Source organism: Carassius gibelio, chromosome B10 (genome assembly GCF_023724105.1).
Source record: "Carassius gibelio isolate Cgi1373 ecotype wild population from Czech Republic chromosome B10, carGib1.2-hapl.c, whole genome shotgun sequence".
NCBI lineage: Eukaryota > Metazoa > Chordata > Actinopteri > Cypriniformes > Cyprinidae > Carassius > Carassius gibelio.
In genome coordinates this window covers 6,220,857-6,244,566 of record NC_068405.1, presented here as the reverse complement: position 1 = coordinate 6,244,566, position 23,710 = coordinate 6,220,857, and the positions used below count along the sequence as shown (strand labels likewise).

The window sequence follows — 23,710 nt, the reverse complement described above, 5'->3', positions numbered from 1 at the left end:
ACTAAAAAAAAAATGTGTGTGTGTGTTATGATTGCAACAAAAAATATGAAGCAGTAAATCTGTTTTCAACATTGATAATAATCAGAAATGTTTCTTGAGCCGTAAATAGCATATTAGAATGATTTCTGATGATATCATGTGATACTGAAGACTGGAGTAATGATGCTGAAAATACATATATATTTTAAAATGTATTATATACAGGTGCATCTCAATAAATTAGTCATGGAAAAGTTCACTTATTTATTAAATAAATTCAGTGCACACAGACTGGAGTAGTTTAAAGGTGCCATCTGTAATGTTTGGCAAAAAAAATAAAGTCTCCACATTCCATACCAGATGGGGGCAGTATGCCTCAATAAAGTGAATTGGTCTACTCTAGAGTAACAAACGAGAAACGGCATAGTCTCTATGCTCCGCCCCTACCTTCACAACAACACTACAGCCATAGCCGAAGCCTAAGAGGACGTTTTGCCTCCAGAGGAACGTTGGGTGATGTCAAGTGATTTTGAAACATGACATCTTCAAGCTACTCCCCTTCACCTTTACCAGTCAATATGTTCCTATTTGTTTTGTTCATATTACATTTTGAGTTGTATATACACATTATTTGAATTAAATTAATTTGACAGACAGCATTCTGTCAACATCATTGGTCAACATCAGACAGCTGATCAAAGCTAGTGCCAACCAACGTAACCAGAGCTGCCAACTCTCAAGCATTCACCGTGAGACACACTCAATTGACTCTTTTCACACGCTTTCACGCCACACATCAATTTTTTCACGCACAGAAAAACCACGAAGCAAAGAGGACACAGAGACCAACAGACTAGACAGAGCAGGTTAGTCATGATATAATAAAATGGGTAACGTTAAGTTATAGCTAGCTAATTATCAAACGCAGCTATGGTTAGCCATCGCTAACATTAGCACGTTTATCGAACAGCCTTCGATACATTTCTATGTTATAACTTCCCGAAAACAAATACACAAACATATAAAACAAACTTCTAGCGAAATACTAACAGAATCTAACTTACCAAGTTTGGAGTCGAACCTCATTTCTTTCAGGTCCATCAGTTGTCTCCAGCGATTAAAGGCAGTGCCGATGTTTACTCTGGTTCGGCTCCTTTTCTTATCGGATTTCATTTGTGATTCCGAGCGCGGTTGTTTCCCTGTAGCGGGTGGTGGTCTCTTGCCAAGGGCTTCAGTCATCCTTTCTCTCTCTTCCCTGAACTGAAATGAAGTAGTGGGCTGTACTTTCCACATGATTGACATCAGGTTCAGGTACACGCCCACAAGCCGTGCGAGTTATTCGTGTATTGCAGGTTGGCTGGTGGTTATGTTGCCCGCATACCGCCTCCCATGGCCAAAACTGGTATTACGACACCTGTCGGGCCGGGGCTAGTAATGCTAATGCTAATTAAGGTTGATATCTCTGCAGCACTATAACTTGTCATTTTTTAAAATGACATCATCGCCCTTATTTCTTTTCATTCTTTTGATGCGTTTAGGTCATGTTATGGATATTTTTACCTCAATTTTTGCATATGGCACCTTTAAGTCTTTGGTTATTTTAATTGTGATGATTTTGGCTCACATTTAACAAAAATTTACCAACAAATCTTTACAAATTAGAATATGGTGATATGCCAATCAGCTAATCAACTCAAAACACCTGCAAATGTTTCCTGAGCCTTCAAAATGGTCTCTCAGTTTGGTTCACTGTGCTACACAATCATGAGGAAGACTGCTGATCTGACAGTTGTCCAGAAGACTATCATTGACACCCTTAACAAGGAGGGTAAGCCACAAACATTCATTGCCAAAGATTGCTGTTCACAGAGTGCTGTATCCAAGCATGTTAACAGAAAGTTGAGTGGAGGCATCTTCAGAGGCATCTTACCTGAGCTGAGGAGAAGAAGAAATGGACTGTTGCATTTTTAGATGAGAACAAGTTTTGTATTTCATTTGGAAACCAAGGTCCTAGAGTCTGGAGGAAGGTCGGAGAAGTACAGTGTTAAGTTTCCACAGTCTGTGATGATTTGGGGTGCAATGTCATCTGCTTTTGTTAGTCCATTGTGTTTTTTGAAAACCAAAGTCACTGCACCCATTTACCAAGAAATTTTGGAGCACTTCATGCTTCCTTCTGCTGACCAGCTAGTTGAAGATGCTGATTTCATTTTCCAGCAGGATTTGACACCTTCCCACACTGCCAAAAGCACCAAAGGTTGGTTAAATAACCATGGTGTTGGTGTGCTTGACTGACCAGCAAACTAACCAGACCTGAACCCCAGAGAGAATCTATGGGGTATTGTCAAGAGAAGAATGAGAAACAAGAGACCAGAAAAATGCAGATGAGCTGAAGGCCACTGCCAAAGAAACCTGGGCTTCCACACCACCTCAGCAGTGCCACAAACTGATCACCTCCATGCCGCGCCAAAAAGAGGCAGTAATTAAAGCAAAAGGAGCCCATCACAATTAAAGGAACCAAAGACTTAAACATCTTCAGTCTGTGTGCACTGAATTTATTTAAAACACGTTTCAGAATTTGATATGAATTAATGAAATAAATGAACTTTTCCAGAACAATCTAATTTATTGAGATGCACCTGTATATATTTTTACATGACATTTATTATGTATAATATTTTATAATATTGTTACTAATTTATTTTTGGGGTAACACCTCAAGTGAAAAGTAAAGATTGTAAAGATCAATAGAAAAACTATCAAATAATAATACTAATGCTTTGTGATGAATTAATAAATTAGATTTATATGACGTAAAAAAAACTTTCATGAATGACATTATCACTTAAGGAGACATATCCAATGAAAATGACTCTATTATGCACCAAAACCTGTCAAGTACAGATCAGTTGAAACATGGTTAATGAGTTTTGCCAGTGTCAGTACTTTGAGTCATCTGAGTCCGTCTCTACAGTGTTGTGCTGTGTTAAGTAGATGTATCTGTTGATGATTTCTCAGCTGGAGACAGAGGACAACACCAGTCTAAAGATCATGGACGCTCTAGTGGGTCACCTGCATCAGATCCAGATCAGAGCTCAGGACGCCCTGATCAACCACAGCCAGTGGAGTGAATGGAGTCATGTGGTAGAGGTCCGGCCGTGGATCGGTGGGTAAACACACACACATGCACGCACACGCACACACACACACACACACACTGGTTTCTGTGTATTTTATAGGCACATTGTATAGACAATGGATTTTCTACTATAAAAACTGTATTATCTATCCCTTCACACAAAACTACAGGCTTTTTTTACATTTGCAAACCTCTTAATTCTGTATGATTCATAAGCTGTTATCCTCATGGTCAAAAATTATTTAATTATTAGAATGGGGATATTTGGTCCCCATAATTTAGGCAATACCAGGCACAAACACTTATTAACTCTCACTAGTGTCAATTAAATATGCAGTCTGAGGCGTTATCCACCATTGGCATGACAGGAAAAACGTTTTTTTTATTTATTTTAATAATGGTTGTTTGTAATGTAATATGTGTGTAGAAATATTAGACAACATTTTTCAGTTTGTATTATAATTCATTGTTTTTTTTACATTTTTATTACATTGTGTCTCTGTTTTGTTCAATTGTTCATTTAATTAATATTAATGAGGTGGTAACACTTTAGCTGAGAGACCAACTCCGCTAATTGACGTGCATTTTACATATTGGCTGTTTATTAGTATTTATAAAGCACATATTATTTCTGCATGACCATATTTTAGATCCATTAACCCACCACATACCTAAACTTAGCAACTACCTTACTATTTTATACTACCTTACGAGTTTCCTGACGCAAAAGCTGTAGTTAATAATTAGTTAATAGTGAGAATTGGTGTCTAAAGTGTGACTGTTGAGATACTAGATGGGATATTTCAATAAAGTTTCATTATTTAATATTAGTTAATGTATTAACTAACATCATTAACAATGAGCCAAACTTTATTGCAGTATTTATTCATCTTTGTTAATGTTAGTTAAGACAGAATACAACTGTTCATTGTAAATGTTTGACTTAGTCTGATAATATACAATTTTGGTAACACTTTAGTATAGGGTCCAATTCACACCAATAACTAGTTGCTTATAAGCATGTCTATTATTAACATATTGGCTGTTTATTAGTGCTTATAAAGTACATATAATGCATGACATCCCTAATCCTAACCAATACCCTAAACTTAACAACTACCTTATAAACTATTAATAAGCAGCAAATAAGAAGTTAATTGAGGCAAAAGTCATAGTAAATGGTTAGTTAATAGTGAGAATTGGACCCTAAAATAAAGTGTGACCACAATTTTTCTTTTATTTTAATAAGTAATTGATAATTTGTAAATTAATAAATTTTGACATTTACTAAGATTAATGAATGCTTTAGAAGTATTGTATTAGTTCATAGTAACTAATGTAGTTAATTTATGTTAAGATTATTGTAGAGATTAAATAAAATAAAATAAATGTACAAATCAGAACTTTTTTTTTGAGAATTGCTTTAATGTACTATATATTACCCATCATCCATCAGATAGCTAATGTAATAATGGAGTAAATCAAATTGTGCAGCTAGCATGATCCTTCAGGAAATTGGACTGTGCTCTATGGCAGATATCTGATAAATTTAATAAAGGAAGATAATTATATTTGCATGTTGGCAACTCATTGTCAGAAGGTTTTTTTTATTTATTTTGTATTTATTTAATGAAACGTGCCTTGTGGTTGAGTATCAAGCAATGCTCTATGATTCGGATAGCAGTAGAATAATGTTTTGTCCAGCAAAATGCACTGAGGGAAAATAAATGAAATGATGAGCTTTGGATCTTCGAGGGGAAAACTGTTGAGGAAAACTTATTCTGACACTACTTTTGAGCAGAACTGGTCATGAATAATTCAGAGGTAGTATAAATATATATAATTATATTTGTTTTGCAATTTTAGAGCCTTGGGAAGAGCCAACAGAGGAACTGATGGATTTTAGCTTTCCATTTTTCAACTTGTCATTTCCAGTGAGGACCACAGACAAGTCTCCAGGTATTTGCTTGAAATGTCATTCTCCGTAAGTTGAAGGAATTCAAAGAATCTCGTTCACACTGCAGTGTTGCTACTCTGTTTGACAGTTAATCAGAGGTTTTGGCAGGGATCGTTATACGCATTCACAGATTAAACACAAAGTATCAGATGCTTTTGAGATCTTAGCCAGAGTTTTTTTTTTTCACTCTAAACGTTATCCAGATGGTTTGGGCTTGTTTGTGGTGGGCGGAGTTTTCCCCATCATCTGGCTCTGACCAATCAAAGCGTGCCTCTCTTCCCTAATGCAGTCATGTGGCAGACCAGCATGACTCAGTCTGCTCTTCATTAGCTAACTGTTTCCAGGCCATTTATTTATAACCACTCATCTAGCATGTGAACACTCTGTACGATTGCAGTGGTCATATTTATCATCTCAAGACTGAAATTTTGTGAATTTTCTGAAAGTTTGTGAATTTAATTTGTAATGCTATAACCATTTTTAATGTGTGTGTGTCTATATATATATATATATATATATATATATATATATATATATATATATATATATATATATATATATATATAATATATATTAGGGGTGTGCCCGAAGCCAAATTCGTTATTCGGAAAGGTACTGATAATGGCTTCAAAAACGAATAACAGATAATGAATAAATTTGCCCGAATATTCGGCTGAGGCTGCAGGACAGTCTGGTGTTTGCTAGGTAACAGGTGAGCCAGGGGATCAGTGCAATATTATACACAAACCTCCTAAAGTCACGCAATAATAAATAAATTAATGCAAACTTTATGAATGAAAAGAGTGCATATCAAACACCGCATTGCTGTTGCCTCTCTGTGCATCTCTCAGAAATCAGAGCTTGGCAAGAGTAATATCAACTAAAATAATGCATCATACATGTTCTACTATTAGTGTATATTTAAAAGGCAATGATTTAAACCTTATAGGCTAGGAAACGATACATGAATGAATGGAATAAGCACTGCGCGATCATCAATCAAACAGTTGCGTTGCTCTCTCTGCGTGCCTCTCAAAAACCAAACCAGCTCTCTGTCAAGAGTAGGCTAATAATCAGCTTAGATACAGATATATTTTCTACAAGGCATACATGTTTGCTTCTTTATCTTTTGGGTGGCACACACACATTTGTTTAGTGAAGTTCAAAACAGACTTAAGACTGCTTAAAGATTTATGCGTAATGAAAAAGTGCGCCTTGAATTAATTCAGTCGTGTTCAGACCATTACGAAACATTTGTCATGAAAGCTCTTTGTATGATCTATTTATTTTTAGAAATTAATTTTATACTTTGGAACACTTAATAGGACAAATTGTTTTTTGTTTTATTATTTATAGTTGTTTTTCCATACTCTGTTCTAATTTTTTCCATGGTTTTCTAGACCTGAAAATTACTTAAGGAAAATAGCTAGCAGTGAGCCAATGGAAATAATGTTGATTTACATAAACCTCTAATATTACAATACAGTAGCAAGTGTGTAAAGTAAATTAATGTAAATTTTATAAATGAAATAAGCGCAAATTAAATAGCAGTGTTGCACTTGCCTTTTTCCATGCATTTCCTGGAAATTACTTAAATCGATTTTCATATTTCTAAACTGCATAGGAACCTTTACTGTTTTAATTAGAAGATATTTAAATATTTCTGGATCATGAAAGGTCCCCAAACTGGGACACAAACTTTCGCGCTCTAAACTTTGTCTATACAAGGGTATCAGCTTAGACTGTTAGAAGATATTTAAATAAATGTTATAATCATTATTTTTTTTAGTTAAACACCACATATTTGTTCAGTGATAACTATGAAAAAAATGGCATACATGAGGATGTTTCTGATTGTAGGCAAATTTTAACGAAATAACTTTTAATCACCTTAGGAAGTGAATAAAGACAAATTATTCTTTTAATATTTAGTTTTTCTTTCTTTTTAAAACTAGTTTAAGAAATGCTTCAATAGTAATATTTACAAAAAAATTACAATCACAAAATAATATTTGTCAAATGTTCTTAATTTTTGTTGTTTTGTTTTATGTTGCTTTGTGTTGCTTTTCATTGTTGTTGTTTTTTATTTTTATTGCATTGTATTTCTGTTTTGTTCATGCATTTTTTGATTATTTGTTGTTTTCTGTTTTGTTTTTTAGTTTGTATTTTGTTTACATGTTTTGTATTGTTTTTTGTGTTGTATTGTTTTTGTTTATTTTGATTATTTGTGTGTTGTTCTTTCTTTGAGTTATTTTATTTGTGTTGCTGTGTTTTGTTTACTTGTTGTATGTTATGTTTGTGTTCTATTTGTTTTGTGTTATAGTGTTTTATTTTGTGTTTATTTGTGTTGTGTTGTTTTTTTCTGTTGTTTGTGCTATTTTTGCTGTTTTGTTTTGTTTTATGTTCTGTGTTTTATTTATTTGTGTTTTTATTTATGTGTTTTGTGTTGTTGTTTTTTTTGTGTGTTAGGTCTATTTGTATTTTATGTTGTGTTGTTTTGTGTATGTGTGTGTGTGTGCATTGCTTTGTGTTTCATTATGTTTTGTTTATGCCTCAGATTCATCATTACACCAGAACGGAAGCCTCGGTCTGTTGATTTTGTTGGGTCTGTTTGCAGCGTTCATGGTGGCTGTGTTATTAACCATCATCGCACTTCTACGGTACAAATTGTGCTTAATTTATCTAAATCCATACAAACAGTTTGCAACAATTAGACAGATACATGAGACAATCTGTTATCTGATCTCTTAATTGTTCCCTTTATAGGGTCAGACAAAGAAAACAGGACAATGTGAAGAAAGAAGAACTGGCTTCCATGGTGAAGATGAAATCCATACCGGTCTAAAGTAAGCTGGCGGAGCCCGTCTCCATTCTGACATTCCCTCCGTCTGCTGTTTTGGCGATTGGCCCATCTCACTATAAACAGTTTGGAAGAGAAAGCATGCTAAACGATCCATTTATGGCTACTGAGTTGATACTTTGAATATATCATTGGTTAGCTGTCCTCTATTTTTACTGCACGGAAAACAATCTCAGTCAAAAATGCAGTCAACAAAACCAGCTAGACTACTAGACTTTTCCTTTAGATTCAAGAAAATCCATTCTGAATGGAAACCATCAAAAGGTCACATACACACTGCAAATTCTGAGAGTGAGAACAGCATATAAATGTGGGAGTGAATCCCCTAAATGACTGTTTGGGGTGTGTATGGAATATAATTGTCACTGCTGATACTTGACATAAGAAATGTTTTGGCATCTTGCAGCTCTGAACAAGAAACAGCTTAATCCGATAATTCTGAATAAGTAATATTAGTGACTTGAGATGTTTTATGTTTGTAAATCGCTGTCAACATGCGAGTGTGTTGTTTATGTTGTTGCTGAGTCACTGTTTTTAAATAGCGCACTCTGTCAGTAGCGTAATTTAATGTGGTTTGCTGATAGACCACAGGACTGGTGTGGAGACAGTCATTTACAAACGAGTAAAGACGAATACCTCTGTTTCTGAATTTATTTAGCATCCTACCTCAACTAAGTTGTTAAAAATAGAAACGTATTTTTAAAATAACACAAATAACTCGACTTCAAGTGATTAAAATATCAATTTATGTAATGTTAGTGTCAATAGCATCTAAAGAGTTCACATTAAAATAGTGAACGCATTATAGAAATGGCTCATTCTGCTCGTTTAAGTGAGTAACGTTAACAAAGAGGGCGGAGCTTAGTGATTGACATGGAACTTAATTTCTATTGGAATGTTTTTTATCTGTGATTGATATAAATAGTTTTTGCTGGTGTTGTATGAAAGAGGTTGTAAGTGAGTACAGGAGCTCTCAAAGAGGAGTGACGATCATATTTAACTCATAAAAACGTGAAGCTTTTGATTAGGACCAAAACTGTGGTTTATAGCACACGATCCATTTACAGTAATAGCTAACTTACAGTCGACTTTTTACGAGCTTTGAATGTTGTGAATCAGTCTAGCAAAAAACTGAAGATGAAGACTTAAACAGCATGTGTTCACTTTGAACTTGGCAACTTTTCATTCATCTTTAGATCTGAATTTGTGACAAGTGGGAAAATGTGAAGATGTAAACATGCTGATTTATATGAGAGACGTCTGCTCTACATTAGCCTGTAAACTTATCGACTCTCCCACATGATGTAATAATTAATAGCTGAAGGAAAATGAACAGTCATTATTTACTTACTCTCATGTCATTCCAAGTATGTATGCTGGTTACGGAAGGTATTTTATTTTTTTATTTTTCAGCATTCATGCTTCACAAGACATGAGGATGGATAAATGATTATAATTTTTTTATTTCTGCACAAACTTATTATTTAAGTTATTTATTTAGTTGTAGTAGTAGTTGTAGTATTTTATTATTTAAACAGAAGTTTTAGGACAATATAAATATCATGTTCAAAGCAAATATAAAATACACAACAAATATATATATCTATACAACACACTACTGTTTCATAGTTTGGGGTCAGTACGATTTTGAATGGTTTTGAAAGAAGTCTCTTCTGCTCATCAAAGCTGTATTTATTTGATCAAAAATACCATAAAATCAGTAAAATCTTGAAATATTATTAAAATTTAAAATAACTTATTTTTATTTGAATCTATTGTCAAATTTAATTTATTCCTGTGATCAAACCTGAATTTTCAGTATCATTACTCCAGTCTTCAGTGTCACATGATCCTTCAAAAAATCATTCTACTATGCTGATTATTTAAAAAAAAAAAAAAAAAAAAAAACTGGCTAGAAACCACGATAAATAAAAAGAACGGCGTTTATTTGACAGAAATCTTTTGTAATGCTATAAAATGTCTTTAAAGTCACTTTTGAACATGAACGTCCTTACTGAGTAAAAAATATGTATTTCATGCTGACCCCAAAATGTTGAACTCTATTTTTTTTAAGAAACTTTGACAGTGTCTTGTTACAGAACCGCTGCTCTAAAAGAGTTTGATCTTGTTGTTTACCTCTAGATTTGAGAAGTCGGCCGTCTCCAGTTCGGCCCTCATAGGGCATCAGTATAGGGAATCAGCACCACTGACAGACTCCATTACCCACAATCCACCTCTCCTCTCTGAGTCCCGTGAACTGTGAACATGAACAGTCTCCAATGTAGCACACAATGCAATGGAAAAAAAAAAACACAAGGATTTCCTTTCTCCTTTCACAGCAAATTCTTGGACAATGAAAAGCATATTTTTGTATTGCTCTTTTCCTTCCCGTTTCACCCGCGCTCTACTGGACTCCACTTCTGACACATGCTGTTCTGTGAAAAGGCTTTTGCCCGGACACACGCAGCATACGGGGCATTATGGAGAAAGTGGCGAAAAAGACACTCTGTAACCTTTAGACAGCTGCTATCTTTGGAAGACAGAAGGTTGGCGAAGGAAGCGTAGTCTTTCTGTGGAGAGACAAAAACTGCTTTGTCTTTCTTCCTGCGCTCAAAACCGGTGGACGGACGGACACATCTGCAGTTGATCGGCTTCGTCTGGTTAGTTCCCAGCCAGATGTGGCATCTAAAGCATCGCGTTCTCGCTCATAAACTCCCGTAAAATGCATTTCACCATGACATCAGCCTCGGAGTTCATGTCTTGACCGTAAACGCCAGCGACGGTTACGAACTCGCTTCAATGCCATAAATGCATTTGGTTTCTCTGGACTTTTTGGGCATTTTCTCTGCATTGAATCCAGACATGAATGTAAATCGGTCTTACAGTGGCACATCTGTAAGGCGATCCAAGCTGATTGTTTCTATGTTGAAGCTAGTAGATATTCACAATATTAAGTTCTATTGAAGCTCATCTATACAATGATATCATTAGACATTTATGCATTTATATTGTGTAATAGTTTGTATACAGCATACTGTTCTGTTGTACATTGCTCTCCAGTGACATAAAGCTCGATGCATGCGTTTTTGTAATTCTTTTAAAGTGTATGATTTTATTGAATGAGAAGATTTTAATATGCATATCCTTCCTATAGATACAAAGAAACAAAAATACGGAAAGTTGTCCAAAGAAAGACATAAAGTGGATAGTGTCTGGAATATGTATCTATGGAAGCTTTTTTTTATCCATGGGATAAAAAAATAAAAAATTTTTACTTTCTTGAATCTCAAAAATCTTTTTTTCTTGACTCTTTCTTTTCTCGCAGTTCTGACTTTTTTTCCCGCTCTCACAAATCTAAGTTTACATTTTCACAGTTTTCTGTAAAAAATTAAAAAAGAAGTAATTGAGTTTATATCTCGACTTCTCAGGATTGAAGATATCTCACAACTCTTTTTTTTTTAAACTCAGAAGTGTGCGTGAGTGAACTACTTAATAAAATAAAATAAAAACTAAAAACACTTACTTTCTCTCTCTCTCTCTCTTTCTCTCTCTCTCTTTCTCTCTCTCTCTCTCTCTCTCTCTCTCTCTGTCCAGTGGTAGAAAAAAAAAGCTTCCATAGGTACTTTTTTTTATCATTTTTTTTTTATTTTTTTTATGACATTTAAAAAAAAAAACCCACAAATTTCTATTCTGGGTTTTGCACCAAATGATTTCATAATTGGGGTTTCTTGTTGATAACAGCTATTTTTACATAAAGACCAAAAGTTGAACTAACAATAAGTGGGCTTTTAGTTTTTGGATTTCTATTAAAGATGTCACTGTGATTCTTTCTTCTTGATTACTCTAATAATTCATTGAAGATGTTTGCCAGGTGTTTTTTGTACATTTCTTCATGTATTTTTGCATCATTTGCTCATGACCTCTGCCGTTCGTGTGCCTTAACGTTTCACCAGCAAGATGACTTTCTGTAGGATTCATAACGCACGTGCCTGAGATTGGTGCTCTGATAATACTTCACTTTAAGACAGATTGTGATTGACCAGTGAATCATTTATGCATAAATATTTTGTTTTGTCAGTCATATTTGAGACTATACTCTTGGTTTAGCCGGTCATATATTCTTCTTTCCCTGCTTTGATTAAAGTGCTCCTGCGTGTGAGAGTTCATTTAGGCTGAACTTTGGATTTGATTGACGAAACGATCAGGAACATCCAGTAAATCACTGCTTCTCCACTGGTTTTGTTTCATCCAACAGACCCTCATGTTGTGTTCCCGTCATTTTGACCTGGAAAGGATTTTCTTTTTTCCAAAACTGTTATTGCATTGGACTAAAACTTGCTGGCTTTGCTCACACAGGATATAAAAATTTCCTCCCAAAAATGGATGATTTTGGGATTGAAAAAAAAAAAAAAAAAAAAAACATACAAAAAAATTGCTTGTACATTTATTGTTATTTTATGCTATTGCCAAATATTGGATTACATTTTCAGTATACGTGTTTTCTCTCAATTATCACAGCTTTTGTTTTTCTTTTTGCAGCTGATTGCTTGCAGACCTCATTGATCTGAGCTTATGAGCGAATTTTGAGTGAACATTGCCAAAATTATCAAAAACTACAAGACCTATATGATAAATCAGTTCCAAAAAGAAATATCAAGCCTGTGCTGATTGATAGTGAACAAACTGATATAAAGGTGGAATACAATATTTTATTATAAATAATAAATCCAAGTGAGTAATTTAAGTTTTTTGTCCCCAGTTTTAAATGTAATTTATTTTATTTTAAGCATCATAAGGCTTAAATTGTAGAATCATTTTTGAGCGTAAAAAAAAAAAGTTAAGTATTTTATTTTGTATTTGCTGGTGCTGTTTTTTCCCCCTAATTTTTACTTAAAGTTATTTCATTTCATTTAATTTTACAGTAAAGGCCAAAATTGTTTATCACACAAAATAAACAAATATTCCAGTAACTAGTCATTTAAGATTCTTTTTTTTTTCCAGTTTATTTTTTTTTTTACTTAAATGTATTTTATTTTATTTTATTGAATTATATTTTATTTTACGGCAAATGCCTAAATTGTTTATCAAACAAAAATGATTAAATTCAAACATGGAAATCTTTTAATATAGCCATAAACTGCCCAGGCACAACAACACAAACTTTTCTATGCATTGGGAGCAATAAAAAATAAACTCCACTAATTGTTTAATTCATATTTCAGCCATTTTTTTCTTCATATATTTTTATGTGGCATGCAATTTGGTATCTAATTCCGCTAGCGTCTTCTGTTGGTGATATGCACAATTGTATAGTTTTGTTGCATCAGATTTTTAGCATTCAGCACGTTTGGGTCATGACCTGTTGAGAACGGCTTCAGCGAATCATCCGAGCACTGAAACACGACTTGCCGCTGATTTCTCTTTATTTTTAGCCCTCTGTGGTATGACTCCATCTGTAAACGCACTCATTAACGGCTGTGTGTTACAGTCACTCAGCACTGACCATCAGCTCTTGCATCAGAGAAACTCAATCTGGCGCTGAAGGAAACTGATGCATGATTCCAGAGAGGCCAGGCAAAGCAAACAAGCCAATCGATCAGCAATCATCTGTTCCTGGCAGGACAGAGCGTCTTTATACTTCAAGCAGGACAGGTTCTTGGAGAAAAAGTGCTTATATTTCCCGCTTCCTTTCTGCATTTTTTATAATGTTGCATGCATGGTCGAATCCAGATGTATTGGACTACTGTTGCCTGTCAAACAGGGGAAGGTGAACTCAAAGCCGTCCGCAGGGTTTTGTTTTTTTTCTGTACAACATAAGCTGTTTTATTATTCCTCTGTCTATATTTTTGTGAAATAAAAGTTATTTTATCTGAAGAAAATGGCTGTTTGTGGTCAGATTGGTGACTGGTATCGTCTGTTTGTTTCCAATCACTCAATATTACAAATATTTCATCAGGAAAATCAGGCCAGGGATTTAGCTGTGTACTGTTAACTTGTCCAAGGCTCTGGTGAAATCATATACCTCCAATATTTGAGTGTGCCCATTGGTAGTCTGTGGGGATTTACACGTTATATTGACTTAAATCACATAATCCTAATATTTACGTTCACCTCAATCATTTCTGCTGCAGATCAAGACGAGGATCTCAATGAGTGAATCAGGTTAGTTCTGGCCATCATCTGAGCAAGGGACTGAAGACTGAGATAGAAAAAAAAAGGCGTCTTTTTTTTTTTCTTTTTTCTCTGGCTGTGTCCACAAATCCCCCATCAAAAAAAAAAAAAAAAAAAAAAAAAAAAGGTTCAGATCGTTATTATCTGAATACGTTAATAATATTAATAATAATATTTTCCCCTTTGGATATAGTCTCTATTTGTTGATGGGGGATTTGTGGACAGCAGGTTACTCAATAATAGTAATAATTAAACTTACATTTCCTGAATAGTCTGTTAATTACATTTCAAAACTAATTATTCATCCATAGGTTGAGTGGAAAATTTGAATATGACTTCATAATTTATGACATTAAGCCATTTATTAAAGACATAGTTCAATCAAAAATGTAATTCTGTTATTATGTCCTGGCTCAAAATCACTACAGAGTGCCTTTCAGCCCTCACAATACTCAAACATTTGGTTTTAATTTCCCATTTGCTAACCCTAGCCCTAACCCTTTATGTCATATCATAAATAGTTGACACTGGAGTAAGTTACTGTAGAAACATATTAGCTGAGCTCCCACACATTATTATAATTATTTTTATTTATATTTTAGATAGTTATGGGCCATTATTTGATGCAGAAACCATGGACATATATGCTAGTGTTAAATTTATTATTTGAAGAAAACTGATATTTGGATGCAACTGGATTATACAGATAATTATTTAAAATGGCATTAGTATTGTAAAATAGCAAGATGACAGGGTGGACACATAAAGCAGAACACAATGACAATGAAACATTTGTTCAACTTCGGAAAAATAAAATAAAATTAATCATAAATAATATGATTACATCCTCAATCACAAAGATGAACCATTAATGTCTACCCTATCGACTCTCAGTGGCCTACAGGGTGGACATTTTTGAGCTTCAATTAGCATATTAGCTTACAACAAACACTGTGGCTAGCTAAATAGTTAGTCTGGTTGTTGAAGATAATTTTGGTATGTTTAAATTTAAATATCTTGAAAATACTGTATTACAATCACGTATGGCATATTTTGGACATGTTAAGCTTTGGCGAAACAAGTAAGCAAACTTATACGAGGAACTTTTGTCAAATGAAAAGTCACCAACTTACTCACCTCAGCCGTTGAGATTCCCGCCACTGACGAGGGAAAAAATAAATAAACAAATAAAAAGCGGGATGGCCTTTTCTTAAAGGTGCGCGTTCCCCAATAGGACAGGGTGAACTACCATTAAAGGGAAATGGACATGACGTTGAATAAACGACATAATTTTCCACTTTGGATAAACGGCCCCTTTTTACTTACATATTCTGTGTGATACAGAAATATAATTATAGATCTCTAAATCTTACATTTTACCAGGAAATGCACACTGCTCTTAAGGGTAGCATCTTCCACCTGACTTTTCAGTTATTCATTTTTTTCACTATATGAATGTCTGACAAGACGATATTTTCAAGTATATAAAGTAAAGCTTCATTAGGCTTCAAAGTGAAAATAATCAGAAACAATAAAAGACAGAAACCCATTGAAGTGCATGTGTAACTTTACTGACAGTTGTGAGAAATAAATAATGCTTTCAGTCATTTCTTGACTGCAATCAACATCACATTATTGACAAATCAACATTATGTGCAAAAAAAGCATATAAATAAAATACACGTTTAAAACGTAACCATTACAATAAAAATAAATAAATAAATAAAATGAAAAGGAATTTACAAAAGGTCATGGATAAAGTCGGTCTACATCTCCCTCTGCAGGTTTGACAAGGCCTCTACAACTGACTTAAGCGTTAGGAATCAAACCAAAATATAACTTAACATTGCTTCCCTTATTACAACAACAAATTAATAAAAGCAGTTTTATCATTGCTTCTGAAAATAAGTAGTAAAGAAAAAAAGATATCCACCACCAGTCAAAAGTTTGAAAACACATGACAATTCATACTCCCTAAAAACATGTATGTATAGTGACGACATTCAAGCATTGACAAAACCAACATTTCTGAAATTGGGTGAATAGTGAATCTAGACAAAATGGGGCAACAAAGATAAAACACAAGATTTAACTTACCATGTTTAGGCAGAGTATAATCCCTTTACAACATTGAAAATATTAACCAAGAACATAATCCAAAACTTTTAAGTGGCAGTATACATATGCAATGCTAAATTAACTCTACATTGTGCTGTAAACACTAATATTGAACAATGTTTGTTTTAATTTGATCTGAAAAAAAAAAAAAAAAAAAAAAAAAAAACATGAATATTTAGTCCAAGATCTATAGCCCAACAGCAGTTTGAACACGTTTTGTCTTTGTGGCTACTTAATACCAGTTTTATTTGTTTGTTTGTTTGTTTCTTCATCAGATTTGGAGAAATGTAGCATTACATCACCTGCTCACCAAAGACTGCTCTGCAGGGAATTTCATATTTTAAACTGTTGCTTCCAGCTGAAATACTCTTCTCTTTCCATAATAACACTTATCTAGAGAAGTCATCTTGTACAGATCAAGCACAGTTTACAAGCCAAAACAAATATGCAGGTGGATTTTGATGTAAGAGAACACTGGAGGAAGCGTTATTATGGATTATAGATGGATATTTTGGCCTGAAATAACAGCTGAAAGTTCAAATGCCTTAATGAATTTGATTCTTACAAACCCACAGCTTTTCACTTCACAAGACAATAACTGATGGACTGGAGCGGTGTGGATATTCTGTTTTTATCAGCTGTTTGGACTCTCAGTTTGACGGCACCCATTCACTGCAGAGGATACACTGGTGAGCAAGGGACATAATGCTACATTTCTCCAAATTTGATGATGAAGACACAAACTCTTCTACCTCTTGAGTCAAGAAGTTAATTGCAGCATGCATACAAAGACACTTAACAACAGTTTAATCATGTAAATGATACGGAAACAAAGCTTTGGTTTGGAAATAAAGTCAGCAATAAGATTTTGTAACAACAAAGTATTTCCATTTTCCATACCATTTAAAAAGGTTTATAGTTAAGGACTTTTCCAAGTGAAACTAGACCTACAAGTGTTTTTCTGCCTTTTAAATACACTACAGAAAGACTAACGTCCTTCAAGTACATCTACAGTGATCCTCAACCGCAAATACACAAGCACAAAGACCATCAACATCCATTCTCAATGCCTATTAGTGGACCACGACACATCATGAATCATGATGAAAATAAACGCAATAAAATGGCATTATTTGAATAGACAAGTCTATACCTCTAAGCTATATGTGACAACACAATGCTGAAGCTTTTAAAGTCAGAAAGAGAGAATCCAGACCAACTTATCTAGGGCTGGGCGATAATATCCAACATTCACATCCATTTAGTTAGTGATATAAATGACCGCACTAGTTTTTAAAGCACTTTTTATTAAGCTATTAAAATGTTATTTTAATAGATTCACAGCCTTTCTTTTTAAGAATTAAAACAGATATTTTAATAATAATTTTAATTTCAGCATTAAGATGCGGTCACATTCACTGCTGTTGCACACATTTCCATGTGTGAAATCCAGTCATTTCAACCGGGATCAACAATGCCATCTCACGCCCAATTCGTACGTATTTTACGATGTGGCTAATTCGTACGACCTCACTTTTACAAATTTGTACAATTTCCCCAGTGATGGGCAGGTTAAGGGGCAAGGTGAAGCGTAGATCAATCCTATGAATTAATATGAATTGCGCAACTCGCAGAATATGTACGAATTGCCATTAGATCAGGAGGGCAAAAGATTTCCTTGCGCAGATTTCGCAACAGGTTCAAGTTGGTCATGTGACAAATAAACTATTAACAATGGTCTTTTTGCCAAAAATTCACTAATATGACCACACGATCTTAAATTAGAAAGTGAATTAATTCACAATTATGAATTAGCAATTTGTTTTGTTTTTGTTTATAACTCAAATTTCTAAGCTCTAGTGTGTTGTTTATTACTTCATACGGTTCTACTGATGCATATGAAAAAATGTATTAGATATTAGCAATCATTAAATATTATCTACTTGACAACAATGAGGATTTAAATCCAGATCAGCAAATGTAGAAATTATATTTTCAAAATGAACTCCATTTTATACTTACTAAAGTAAAGTGTTTACTTCTTCTGAATTATTTTTTATTATTACATTTTGCCAAAATACTGCAAAATGGAGATTTAATTTCGATAATATAATTTTCCCCATTTGCTCTGTAATGGATTTTTATATCAAATGTATATACAGCATACTGTACAAAAAGCCTGGAAAATATATATATTATTATTAATTATTATTATTATTTTTTTTTTAATCGCCCAACCCTCATCTACATCATAGATATTAAAATATTCACAGTCTTCACAGTAAATACAACCTGATTTCTGATACCTGATTGACCACAGTAGTTAAAAGTATCAAACGTACTGAAAATCTCTCGAGGAAGAAGGACGAATTATGTTGGAATGGCAACGAGGGAGAGAAGAGCTCATGGAAATATATTCAATGCTAAATTGTCGCTGGGAAAATATCAATAATTGAATAAATAACGAGCCCACAATCAAGCCAGTGTTTCAGACGTCGATGGCGACCCCGTGTTTGGTGGAGATCATGTCTCTGGTGCCGGTCAGATACATGAGCACCGAGCACAGGTGAGGAAGAGTGGCTGTGATGGTGACGTACAGCCAGTAAGAGATGGGTGCCGTGTTTCCAAACGGACACACCCAGAGGCCGTGCCGAACGCCGTCGCGGATGTGGTGCGACGCCAGCGAGATGAACAGCATCCAGGGCAGGGAGCACCAGGAGTCCTTGAGCTGGCAGGCCCACATGAGGAGGCGCAGGGAGAAGCAGAGCGCTGGGATCAGGGTGGAGCAGTGCAGCGGAGGCCTGTGCGACAGATTCACAGCAGCCTGCACAAGGACACAAACTTCAGTTCAAACGCCACGTTTTCTATCTGACAATCACTTTACAGTGAATGTAGCATGGAGGTCATTGCAGATATGCATTATTTGCAGTACAGTTTTCTTGTGATTTTTCCTCTCTCTTTTTGTTCAAAGTAATTCTTTAATAAATATCCCCCTTTTAAAATGAGCATTAGTTTGCCTCCACCTCTATGTGACGTCCATAGGCATAACAGCAATGATCTTCATATTCTAGGGCTGAATGATTCATCAAAATTAAATTGCAATCACGATTAGTTAAAATCTCGTCAGGGAAGCATGGTTCTGTGATCAATAGTAAATCTCCATCCAAAAACCAGAGGGCGCTCTTGCATGGACATAACAAATATGGTTCATCAGAGTTCATCTTATTTTAATTTAATTAGTGCTGTCAAATGATTTAATCGCGATTAATCGCATCCAAAATAAGTTATTGTTCACATAATGTGTGTACTGTGTATATTATGTATATATATATATATATATATATATATATATATATATATATATATATATATATATATATAAATACACACACATGCATGTATATATATTTAAGAAAAATTTTATATTTGTATATTAAATGTAATGGAAAAATGAAACATACCCTTCGTGTCATGGCCGTTACACATTAGGTGTGCTTTACTATCAATATTATTTTTTATAATAATTTCATGGCCCGGAGTCAATTATTCTGCTTGTACTACGGTTGACACACCTCAAGACATCGATCAGACGATATATTTCAAGGTATTTGTCCAGTTTTTGTACTTAGAAGACTATCGTGAGTAGGGTTCGTTTCTTCCACATCTCATGGAACGCCTCTGTTGCCGATTCCATAACGTCATTTTCAACTTAGTTACAGAGGCTTGAGCAGTTGATAGTACAGTATGTGTAGAGTATGTGCTTTACATACTTAACACATAATTTTGTGGCAAAACATGGAAAAATCTCTTGTTTTTATCCTATTGCTTTCTTTTTTTCTTTTTTTTTTTGGTCAGTGTTGTTGTGGGTTTTGGTTATTTTGCTGTTGTAAGCTGTACAGACCTTTTAAATAATTGAAATATTTGGGGAAGTGATATTTACATGAAATGCGGTCAAGAGCGAAAAAGTGACTTTGTGCTTCTTTGGGATGGCACAATCAAGTGACGTTCACTTGCAGAACGCAAGCTTCTAGAGGGCACATAACTCTGAAGTAACAAATTTAGGTAAATGGGTGCAGAGCCAGTGGTAGTTTTGTAGGCAAATATCAATGCCTTGAATTTTCTGCGAGCAGCTATTGGAAGCCAGTGCAAATTGATAAACAGAGGTGTGATGTGTATTCTTTTTGGCTCATTAAAAATGTATCTTGCTGCCGCGTTCTGGATTAATTGTAAAGGTTTAGACGAATTGTTAATTTTGTCATTTAAGTAGTTGAGATATTAGCAGAGAAGGAAGATAGGAGTGACTGCATAGATAGCATTTCCCTGAAAATAATTTCACACATCAGAACGTTGATCAGCCAATCATAATCAAGCGTTCCTATGGCCCACTAGTATGAATAAATAAGGATACATACATGTTAATCGCGATAAATCGTGCGTCCTCTATTCTGTGTAAGAAGCCACATCATCTAAAAAGATTCATTTCAAACACTCGACTGAAGTTAAGACGTAAGTTTGGAGTAAAAACATGTTATTAAATGTGGTATTTTCAAGTGCTTTCAGATGGAGCAGCATTCACTACACATGGCAAAACAATATATATATATATATATATATAGATTTTTTTTTTTTTTTTATAAAATCAAGATGTAATATGTCTGAAATCAAAGAAATATTAAAAATACCTTATCTACAATCTAAAACACAAATAATGGGTTGGACATCTGGGAGCATTCGAGTCAAAAAAAAAAAAAATCACTGGTCGTACACACTTTCCACTTCCTAAAACAACCAATTTAATAATCTAAACAGTAAAATTGTTCATAATATGATAAAAGGTACACCAATTTTAAATAATATGCATTTACAATTCTGATACCAACAGCACAAAGAAAGAAACAAATGCCTCTCATCAATATTATTGACTTATTTTAAGCCAAAAAACCTGTCTGTTTTATATTAAGCTTGAGGAGTGTTGATCACAGTCAGCTTATTGTGTTAACATTTAAATGCTGATGTCTCACAAAAAAAAAAATAATAATAATAATAATAACCTGATGATGAGTCACTGTTGTGCTTGCTGGTTAAAATAAATTATTCATATTTCAATTCAAGCCTTTTGAATATTCCTTGGCATGTTTGCAAAGCAAGGCTTGGACATGAAATCATCACGCAATCATCATTTTTTCTTCGAAATTTAGCAAATCTCTTGTCAGAGATGTGTGAAACATAGCTCACACAGAAGCCACTTCCAAACAGAGCAGCTTTCTGTTGGTCACCACAGTGATTATGCAGGACCAACTTGAACCCGATATGAACTCTGTGTGCGGAAATCCTTTGCCCACAAGCAGAAATTTCTGATTGTGTGGATTTGTACTGAAAATACTTAATTTCACTCATTAAAATTTGCCAAATTAAATGTTAAAATTGTTAGATTTACGTGACAAACAGAATCCGAACAGAATTGCTTTCTAGTCAGCTGTAATTATATACGTTAAAAAAATATAATCTACATAAAATATAAATATATTTACAAATATTACAATATAATAATAATAATAATAATAATAAATGCATACTTTTCAGAACATTTAAGCATCTTTAGAATCAAATATAAAAAATGCAATGCAATGAAAAAAAAAAGGTATTGTCTCATGCTTTGATTTTTATCATTGTAAATACAGTTCAGAAAAGAAAAATCTCATAATTACTGTCTCTACGGGCTGACTGCTTTATTTCTGACCATACCTATTGAATTGTATCAGAAGATTTTATGTGCAAAAAAGTGCAATGATCATTTTTCAAATGTTAATAAAATATGAAATCAAAAGACCTCACCTTGAGTGACAATGATCCAGCCGTGTAGAAGTGGTCCAGGTCAATGATAGATGCCAGAAACCCAGCCAAGACGACTTCATAGAAGTCACTTTTCTTCCTCAAACCGATGATGATGGCCCATGACCAGAGTCCGATGATGCCGTGGACGGCGTTATCGAGCACCGCCCTGAGCCACAGATGGTGCTGGATGAACGGGAGCGTCAGAAAGTGGTCGGCGAGGAAGCAGAAAGCGCCCAGGCCCGCGCTGGCTAACAGAGAGGCAGTGCTGAAGGTCTGGAGCAGGGCCTGAGCTTTCTCAGTCTCCACGGCCAGGTTCAGAGGAGATGAGGAGTCCAGCTTGGAGTAGAAGCCCCTCATCGCTGGCCTCTTCCATGGAGGGGTCCACAGCCTGATCTGCTCAAAGACACAAGCACACTCAAGTCAAATGTGATATTGTTTAATGTGGTTATGATAGCAGAAGGTGCTCAAAATACTAATGACTAACAAAACAGTTCAAACCTTAATGAACACATAATATTTTCATGACATGAACAGATTAAACATTCAGAACATTAATAATAACAGAATATAACGTTACACAAACAGACATATGTGACGAAGATGTTTTCTAAAACGACCTAAATTTGAAAAGAGAACGGCGACTAAACAAACAGGCAATGCGTAACTATCTGATGTAACAAAAACATTAAATATAAAATCATTGTATTAAAGTATAATGTCACGCGTGCTATATAAACATATTTTGCATTTAATGTTCAAGTCTTGCAGAACTGAACGGCAATTGCTATTTTACGTCGAAATTAATACATAAATCAATATTATATACGGACATCTTTGTCTAGCCAGGGTTATTCTTACAAAATTAGCATTAGCTTGGCTGCTAACTAGCTCATCAGCTAATTCACTGCTCGGTGTTAACGACTACATTTATTAGCCGAGATAACAGCATTCACATACAAGACTAAACCGGTACTGTACTCATATGGCCGTGGATAACATTAAATCACAAGACGACTGTAATAACACAGACAGTATCCTCTTCTCACCTCATTTCATTCAGCTCACCGGTCTGACGACAACCGACTGTTCGTCTCTGCTTGCTTGATTCGCGAATCACTGAATCGGTTCAATTGAATCGAAGTCCAACTGAAATTACATCAACGCGAGTCAGGCAGGGGTAACTAATAACCAATAATATATATTAATTAATTTAGAAAAGTGGATTCTGAAAGAAGAAGAAGAAGAAGAAGAAGAAGAAGAAGAAGAAGAAGAAGAAACATTATTATTATTATTATTATTATTATTATTATTATTATTATTATATTTTTCAAACCAGACTACTGATGGCCTTCAGGTCAAAATTTATTATATATAGGCTACTACAGCTACAGCCTTGTTTTGCCCTTTTTATAGACGTCGTTCTATCATTTACAGGCACTATTTTAGTCTATTGATGTTAAATATTTATATCACTTGACCTGTCAGGCCTGATTGAACTGTCAAACATGCTCTAGGTGCTAATAATGAAAAAGATATACATAAATCACACTTCAAATGTATGTTCAGAGTTAATGAATATTATTATTATTATTATTTCATCAGGTGCTCAGGCTCTCTCTCTTTCAGTTTTAAACATCTCACATCACAATTAATC

The 23,710-nt window shown here is 34.4% G+C and overlaps 2 protein-coding genes across 2 annotated transcripts in view; one reads left to right on the top strand and one right to left on the bottom strand.

The window, feature by feature from the left end:
* il11ra (interleukin 11 receptor, alpha) overlaps positions 1 to 13,811 on the top strand; it is a 51,894-nt gene extending 38,083 nt beyond the window's left edge. Inside the window, exons 8-12 of the mRNA XM_052568028.1 lie at positions 2,995 to 3,142; positions 4,982 to 5,074; positions 7,630 to 7,732; positions 7,839 to 7,918; positions 10,075 to 13,811. Coding sequence (XP_052423988.1) covers positions 2,995 to 3,142; positions 4,982 to 5,074; positions 7,630 to 7,732; positions 7,839 to 7,917 — 423 coding nt within the window. The 3' untranslated portion in view covers position 7,918; positions 10,075 to 13,811. The remainder of the gene's footprint in view (positions 1 to 2,994; positions 3,143 to 4,981; positions 5,075 to 7,629; positions 7,733 to 7,838; positions 7,919 to 10,074) is intronic.
* A 1,841-nt stretch (positions 13,812 to 15,652) lies between these two features.
* Positions 15,653 to 23,203, bottom strand: tmem267 (transmembrane protein 267). The gene is made up of 3 exons (XM_052568033.1): positions 23,103 to 23,203; positions 22,057 to 22,449; positions 15,653 to 19,045 (listed from the first exon to the last, which is right to left on the bottom strand). The coding sequence occupies exons 2-3, from the start codon at positions 22,411 to 22,413 to the stop codon at positions 18,710 to 18,712; spliced, it is 693 nt and encodes a 230-aa protein (XP_052423993.1). The 5' UTR covers positions 22,414 to 22,449; positions 23,103 to 23,203; the 3' UTR covers positions 15,653 to 18,709.
* Positions 23,204 to 23,710: the final 507 nt, after the last annotated feature.